Genomic DNA, 8,734 nt, shown 5'->3' with positions numbered 1-8,734 from the left:
GGTCGAGTCTTCAGATGTTGTCCGAGTAGCGTTCCTATGGCGACCAACATCGTCTGTCGAACGACTAAAAGCGCGGGAAAACGAGTGTGCCAGACGATTTTTATCCCGACAAAACAAATAATAATCTTAAATTCGAATTGAATCACTATGTGGTCAAGCTTAATGTGAACACTACAAAATACTGTATTATAACATTTGGAAACAGATAACACATTATCAACCTTAATTTTATGATCAACTTATTTTTCCTTGCATATGCGGTCTAGCTTAAAAGGTTTTTTTTATGTTTTTTTAATAGTTTGTGTTACTTTATTTGAAATAAATGTTTGTTTAGTTAATAAAAAATGAATAAGTTTTTAAAAATTTTGTTGTCTGTTGTATTCAGAATCGCAAAAACTTCATTGCAGAAAATGTTTCCTTGAGAATAAAATCGACCTGTCCGAGCGATTTGCTTGGACGAACGCGATATCTCTGCCGTTTCGTTTTCGTTGGGACACCCTGTATATTGAAAACTAAGATGCAATATATTTTCAGATGTATCAATCTTGTCAATGGGATATTAAGTATTAGAAATACAACTATTTATAATTCTTAATTTCTATTAACTTTTCCCAGCATGGACATTGTCTTTTGTATTTTTTTTTAGCCCATTATGATAGATTTACAATGAGTTGCGAGACGCTGAGACATCCAGACCAATCCACCAACAAAACAACAAAAATTTGAGGAACCAACCTAAGATTTGAAAAGGTTCCTCTAAAATAAACATATGAATCAGTCATCTTGGCCATTTAGCTCTCTTAACTTTAATATTTATTAATGACTTCCATAAAATTGCTTTGTTTTTTATATTATATTTGAAACATCAAACAGATAATTATTAAGTGTTAAATCTACTATATCCATTATTTAAAAACACCATGTATTATTAGCATAGTGATTAATTATAATAATATAAAATATGTTTACTTAAATACCTGGTAAGTTTGAACTATAATAAATATATTATCCACACCAACAGCCAAAACTAGAAACGGAATCACTTCGACAACAATTAATGTAAGTGGCACGTTAAAATAACTAAATACTCCCACTGATGATGTCACGGAAGCAAACACGATCACCACTCCGGCCAAACCTAAGGTGATCTTTGATTCGACCTGCAAGAAAATGTAAATTTTTATTTTAAATATTTTTATTTAAGATTATATTACATACAAAACTATACTATTTTATATATAATGAAATAATTCCTAAATATTTCTGGGACTATCTACTTTTAAACAAGGTTGCAAACTAGATTTAAACTAAACTGGAAATACTCAGCTTAGGATATTTTATTTTACAAATTCTTATGATGATGTCAATAATGAACTTCTAAAGAATTTATATTGTCAACCAATTATCCAATTGTAATGTATCATATTAAAATTCAAAATTTTAAAACCTAATTTTTGATCGAAATTTTCACACAGATACCTTCGAATTGATTTGGATTGATGGCCATTGGACACACTTCTCTCCGTACTAAAGCGATCAAATCTAGCTAGTTATGTGTAAATTTTCATAAAATATCATCAATTTGGAAATGCATCTTATTTCTATAGTACAACAGTTTTTCAAATCAATTATACTAGGAACTAAACGTTCATTATTTTGCTCCATTATAGTTTAAGTAATTCAAAATTTATGAAGATTATGTCATCATCTCTTTACTTGTCATTAAAAACAAATCATCAGTAAATAATTTCAACCAAAATTATCATTTACTCTGACAAATTTTAAGATAAGCAAAGCTAGTTATTGTTACTTTGTTGTACAAACACAGTCAAAGCACATCAGTGTCTTGTTAATTTTAGTTTTTTTTGCCAATATAATGTTGAGGGCCCTCACAAAAATGGTTTAAAATGCTCTTCTTGATCTAATTGTCTTTCTGGACTATGTTAAAATTGTCTTAATCACTCAAAAACATTTTTCTTCTAAATAACTTATTAGTTTTGAGTGCATCTTTTAAGAAAGGAAATATGGTATTAAGCTTTTTCCATTATACAATAATTGACATAAATATAAGAAATTATTATTTTAATTATTATTATTAAAAATTAATTACAAGAGACTTACAAAGCTTCTTCTAAAGCTATTATATTGCCCTAGAGCAATAGATACGTATAGAAACATCACAATGTAGCTAGTAAGAATAGTATATACATCTGAATAACTCTGTTCTCCTATTTCATCTTCAATAGATCTCTGAAAGTAAATTTTAAATATTTAATTTTTTTCATTATTATTTTGGTAGGAAAAAAAAATTACACAAAAAATTTTAAATACAAATATACCTCGGAATAAAATGTTATTGTCATATTTTCATGTGTATAGTTTTTCATAAATTCTATGTACCTAAAAAATTTTTAAATAAAACTATTAATTTATAAATGAAAATATGTAATGTTAGTTATTACAATGGTAAGGTTAAAGATGAGAGTTTTAATTGAATAGTCAAACTTATATATAAAATGTCCTCCTAAATGGCATTTGTGTATACTTTTGAATAAATTTTCTCCATACATATTAAACAATTTGTAATTATCTGATCTAATTATTAAAAGTATGATTTTTGCATTGCAAAGAATAGAAAGAAGAAGAAAAAAAATCAAATATGTAATAATTGTTAAATCATGTGACTTCAAATTATTAAACAGATTCATCACCATACATATAGAGTGATCAAAAAGTAACATTACAAAGCCAACAACAGATAAATCCTGTGTTTTCATATTGTAATAAGATTATTTATCTGCAAGCAATATCATATATTTCTCAACAAAATTATCCAGCTTGTTTGGACATTTATCACAATGTGTTACATGTTTGTTTAGCCTGTTCTCAAAAAATTCCATCCCTGTTGCTGCAGTTACACAGCAATGGTAGCTTTCACTTCATCAGTAGCTAACTTAGAATTACATGTGGGTGACTTCAACACACACCCAGGCGCTATGGAGAATGATGGTGAATCTCCCATTAAATAATCTACAGCAAATCTACACCAATCTGCAACACCTTAACAGAACACAACATTGTCTCCACACACATCTTGATGAGCCAACAGATTGACAGGTGGAATTTTTTTTTGGACTAAAAAAAATTAAATAGCTATTTGTTCTCCATAAAACCACTTAAACCTTATCATTTGGAAATGCTATATCACAATTGTCCTTCATGTGTCATTCTAACTTTTCACTGTTACCAATGGTTCATTACTAACTACCTACATTTGAATTACATTCTACAGTGTTTTAATTTTTAATCTGTAGACCTTGTAAAGTTAATTTTTGATTCATTCTACATGTAATTCTTGTTATTTAAGATACTTCAATTTAGTGCCATTTCAGGATGCAAATAAAATAGTGATGCTCAATCAAAAGTTTGACTATTTACACTTTGTAATTTATACAATTTTTTTTTAATTATAATAATAATAAAAGAAAATTTTAAAATGTTAAATGAAAAATTGTAATAAATTAACTTACTTGTTTTCCCAAGCCAATGCATCAGAATTTTCAGAAGAATTTATATGATTATTCACCAGAATGGTAATAATTAATGCAGTTGCATTTTTATAATCCTTGTTTTTGAATCCACCAAGCGCCACGAAAGGAAACACGGGTCCTCCGAATTCTCCTAAACAACTTGAATCTTGTTCAATGTATGCTGGATTACTAAAAAATAAAAATATTTATTTATTTTACAAATTTATCTACTGATAATCAATAATCATTGTGCATATTCTACATTAAGTTTCAGATATTAATTGCAAATTAAACAATCAATTGTGAAAATGTTGGAAAAAGTGTGGCAAAATGCCATATTATTGTATACGCGATAATCGTAAGTCTAGTAATAACAATTCTTTCTTGTGTTCTTTGTCTTCTCACTTCTTTGTCTTTCCACTCTTCACTTCCTGTTTGTTGAAGGGGGGAAGACATCGACGAGAACGAGGCCAGGCAGGGAGTATTGGCCCTGAGGCAGATAGGGAGAAAAAGGGTCACTCTCGAAGTAGACAAGGAAGCGAGCGGACGGACATCTTGGACAGGATTCATTTTTGGAGAGGAGAAGGACAGCGGATGATTGATCCATCGAGGGAAGGACAGAGAAAGTTCGAATCAAGAATCGTTTGCATCTTCAGGCTGAATTACAGTTTCCTCCTCCAACAGGAAGATATCACATCTGAATATTCTGGGTACCCTTTTTCCTAACCTTTCTATACATCTTCCTATCTGTGCTTACTATCATCCTTCCATAATTTAATCTTAGTTCGTAAGGTAGTTATAACCATAGTAATTAAGTTGGTAGTTGTACTCTATTGTCGTGAACCTTCATTCGATTGTAACACCACGTGCATAAGGCTTTTGTCTCCCGTTGTACGCGAGTGAGGTCGAGTAGGGATTCGGTGTACTCAATTTCACTTACCCCACAAAATTATAGTGGGTGCTTGTGTAAATTTTTGTCCACGAATAAATCCTGTATTTTCCTGTATTTTGTTTTTTTTTTGTCCTTTTGGGGTTCTTTGTACCTTCCATATTTTAACAAAAGAACATATTATATATCAAAGCTCAAATCTTGGCTTATGTTTGACTAAATTGCTGGATTATTAGCTTTATTAATATTAATTTTAACAATAAATACAACTGCAAGCGTAATTTATAATTATTATAGCCATTATTTAGCCCAATGTCATATGGCAGTTGTTGTAGCTTTATTGTAATGTATCGGGTTTCATAAAGATTATTATTTATTAATTAAAATTAATATAAACAGGATTTGTGAAAATCGTATTCTAAATTTGACACGCAAAAGTAAATATCACAGAATTCCAGTTAGAAAAGTCAATAATCGTAGAGTCCCTCTCTAAATCAGTTTTTTCTTCAGAATTTTCCAAATTATTAGAAATTAATTTTGAATTTATTAAATTATTAAAATATTTATACAAGATAATGGCACAATCACCTAATGATTAGCCAAATTTCTATCTTAAATAAAAGTAAATATACTAAGTATTTTATTTTTAACAATAATATTTTAAATTAAATTGAATTATAAATGATCTTTAATTAATTGTATATAAACTTCTCTGATTTCTTGGAGACTAACAGCTTTAGAATCCATGTTGCACTTCTGTTACAATGGTTTTTATGTCCAATAATATGCTAATAGAACCAAAAGTATTCTAAATTAGAGTTTTTTTTATCTCCAAAAGCAACGAATCTTGTTAGTATATAGAATTATATGTCCAATAACCTTAAGATCTGTAATTGTTTACATTCAAACTGCTTTAAACATTAAATAATTATCTTAATAGCCAGTTGGTAGAGATACGAGGCTTATCAAACTGTAACAGAGCCAAGTAATCGAGATCACATTAAGTCTTTTTCAATGTGATCTCGATTACTTGGCTCCATTGCAGTTTGATACACATCATATCTCTACCAACTGGCTATTGAGATAATTATTAAATTAATGTTTTAGAGGCAAGAAGCTTACAACTATGCTTTAAACATTATCAAAAATAAATCACACTTACAATAAAAGTTGAGATTATGTTTAAAATAATTTATAATGAAAAATCCAACAAAATTATTGAGAGTAAATTCATTTAAAATGACAATTTACTATACAAGACTGCAAAATTTCACAATAATTGATTCTTGGATAATCATTAAGCGAGAAATTGTATGTCAAATTCTACTTTTCTGTAAGTTCAATGTCATATAGTGACATTTTATTCCCAGAAAGATGGCTTGAAATATATCATCATATTGAGAGGACCAACAAAAACACACAGTATTCAACTAAAATTTCATTAATCTATAACAAAATGTATGTCGTAAAAGTATTAACTTGTGAAGCAGGGGCTTACATTAGTATTAATTACAATAATCATCCAAACTGAGTCTAAAACAAAAACTTTGAATTGTTTAATACCATTAATAAAATTAATTTTCAGTATCAGTTTTGTTTAAAAAGGACATTAAAAAGTTAAATATATATTTAAATCTTCAAGTAAACTTACTTCATACACTTTTCAATATGATCAAGATAATCATCTTTTATGTGTTCAGCATTGTTCTGAAACCAATTAAGAATACTCTGAATGGTGCAAAAACTGTTATTGAGAGGTGAAAAACATATGTCATTAATGGTAACAGTTTTATTGTTGACTTCCACTTGCAGTTTCGTTACATCATTTTGAAGAGAAAGTACCTGGGGGAAAAAATTCGTATATTTTTTAACTATGAACTTTTTAAATACATACATACTTGTAAACACACAGTATATAAATGTATATATACTGCACATACCTACATATATACACAAAACACTGATATTTATAACTAATACAAGCAAAACCTGGACTAAATCAACTAAAACAAAACCTTTAATATCTAACATTTAACTTTTATATGAATACAAATATTTTCAACTAATTTAATTAGCGACCATCAGGGCTCTTCCTGCATTCGGAACCCAATAATTGTTAATTAAGGTATCTAAGAAATGTTTTTATGTTCCTATTTAATTAATATTTAATAATAATAATAATGCATATTGCTAAATTTAAAGGAATAAAAGAAAATAGTTTTTGAATTTTTTTTTAGTTAAGTATTTCTTTTATAAATTTACCACAATGTTACAATAGTGTTTATAAATATTCTATTACGGTTGCATTAGTGTTATTTCAGTTATATAAACAGTTCAAATTCTACCTCGACTACTTACTAATAAAATTCACTAATCTGACAAATTAGTCCAGCAGTTGTCAAAATTATCACTTTCATGTGTGCCAGCATGCTTTGACACTACTTTATGAAATGCACATCCATGCATTGAATAATGTGTGCGTGACAGCAGATTTTTAAAAAATGAATTCAATTCAAACAAACATTAAATGAGCATTCCGGCATTCGAATGTCCCGACAAAGACCTTCAGAATCAAACCTTAAAAAGGTGATAATTTTGACAACTGCCAGACTAATCTGTCGGGTTAGTAAGATTTTATGTAGCCACTACAGTTGTTCCAGTGGACAACTTTTGATATATGTGCATTTATCATTTAAAAACATGATTTCTGAAGTTTGCATATATGGTTTTGCATTTTTAAATTAAAGTTGTTGTAATCTATAATTTTCCACACAAATGGTAGTGACGTATCTATTGTTTAGCTATATCGTTCACCCAATCTGATCCTGCAAGACCAGTTTTTATAAGACCGTGCCAAACTGTTGTATATGCAAAGAAACTTAATATAGGAAAATTAGTTAAACGAAAGTGTTTGAATAATAGTTATAGCTGCAAGGGATGTTATCATAGTATGGATTGTATTGGTGTTTGAAAAAGTAATTTTATGTTAATGTGTGAAATTAATAGAAAACATTAAAAGTAAGCAATAGAAAAAGATACAAGGTACTTAACTAATCTGAAAAATCTAGATCTAAATCAAACATTTCAGAAATTAATCATCTTAGATTTGTTACATAAATTATTATAGTTAATCTTATAAATTACATATAATAATCACAAAAATTTAACACATTAAATCTATTTTATTTAATGTTTAAAAACAATCCTAAGAAAACTTTTTACCTGAAGAAGAAATTCTCTATCAAAAATAGAAGACCAGTTTCTCTCATTATTTCCAAACTCTTTCCTAGTAATGATAATTTGTTCTGTTCGATAAAATGGGCTAAACAGATAAAATATACAATGAATTTAATCATCTCTTAAAAGGAAACTTATAAAATTTCTATACTTAGACTCTATAAACTGTAAATTTCTATATAATTTAATTATACATTGAAATCATTTTACATTTAATTGTGTAAAAGAGACTTTATAACCTAATCGGTTCTCAGAAGACTTATAGAAAATAGTGAACTCATTTAGTACATTCAGTGTCATATTAAGATTATATTTCTGAAAATAAATACATAATATCACAAAGAATGGCCAACAAAATGAATACAGAAACAGTCATAACACGAATAGTGGATATAGTTTTTAATTTTGAATTACGTGGGTAGTGAATAGACAAAAGACACATTTGCGGAAGCTCTATGAGCTTCCGCAAATGTGTCTTTTGTCTATTCACTACCCACGTAATATTTCTATTCACTACCCACATTTAATGTGTAAACAACACTATTCACTACCCACATTTAATGTGTAAACAACACATTACTACAAGATTGCTTGCAGCAGTGTGCTCTGCAAGCTGTGAATCAATTTTAATCTGTTAACATTTCATAATATCAACATGTGTAAATATTTGATTATAATTAATAAGTTTTTTGGAAAAATTTCTCAAGGTTTTGCTATATATTCAGGAGCCAGGAGGGAAATTTGATCACAAGTGTCCAAAGACAAAAAGACTACTAGTAAAATTAGGCAATATTTTTATTACATTCACCAAAACTGCAGTATGACATAAGAATACATATGGCTGAGTATATTTGTCTAAAAATTTCTATCAAAGAAAATGTAATAAAACGGCTCTCTCAACATATGCGACTGATCAGGATATCATGGCGGACTTTGATGCGGCGCATATTATCCTCACTACCACCCACCCTGAACATCTCAAATGGTTGGAGGCTATGGAGATATTTAGAGCAGGATGCAACACAGCATGCATCAATTTTAAAGAAGAGGTAGCCCTTTCAAAAGCATGGCAGATCCT

At 28.8% G+C, this 8,734-nt stretch overlaps 1 protein-coding gene across 4 annotated transcripts in view; it reads right to left on the bottom strand.

Annotated features, from left to right (window-relative positions):
• Positions 1-8,734, bottom strand: part of LOC111618823 (Niemann-Pick C1 protein-like) — a 74,477-nt gene that overhangs the window by 32,895 nt on the left and 32,848 nt on the right. For all 4 annotated transcript variants that reach the window (XM_023360407.1, XM_023360408.1, XM_023360406.1 and 1 more), the window contains 6 exons: positions 7,642-7,741; positions 6,071-6,261; positions 3,531-3,719; positions 2,340-2,400; positions 2,122-2,250; positions 978-1,160 (listed from right to left, as the gene is read on the bottom strand). In XM_023360407.1, coding sequence (XP_023216175.1) covers positions 978-1,160; positions 2,122-2,250; positions 2,340-2,400; positions 3,531-3,719; positions 6,071-6,261; positions 7,642-7,741 — 853 coding nt within the window. The remainder of the gene's footprint in view (positions 1-977; positions 1,161-2,121; positions 2,251-2,339; positions 2,401-3,530; positions 3,720-6,070; positions 6,262-7,641; positions 7,742-8,734) is intronic.

This window comes from Centruroides sculpturatus, unplaced genomic scaffold (genome assembly GCF_000671375.1).
Source record: "Centruroides sculpturatus isolate CEXI.00-Female unplaced genomic scaffold, Cexi_2.0 scaffold13, whole genome shotgun sequence".
In the NCBI taxonomy this organism is placed as follows: Eukaryota; Metazoa; Arthropoda; class Arachnida; order Scorpiones; family Buthidae; genus Centruroides; species Centruroides sculpturatus.
Note: the sequence above shows the minus strand (reverse complement) of the source record. Positions and strands in the feature narration are given on the sequence as shown.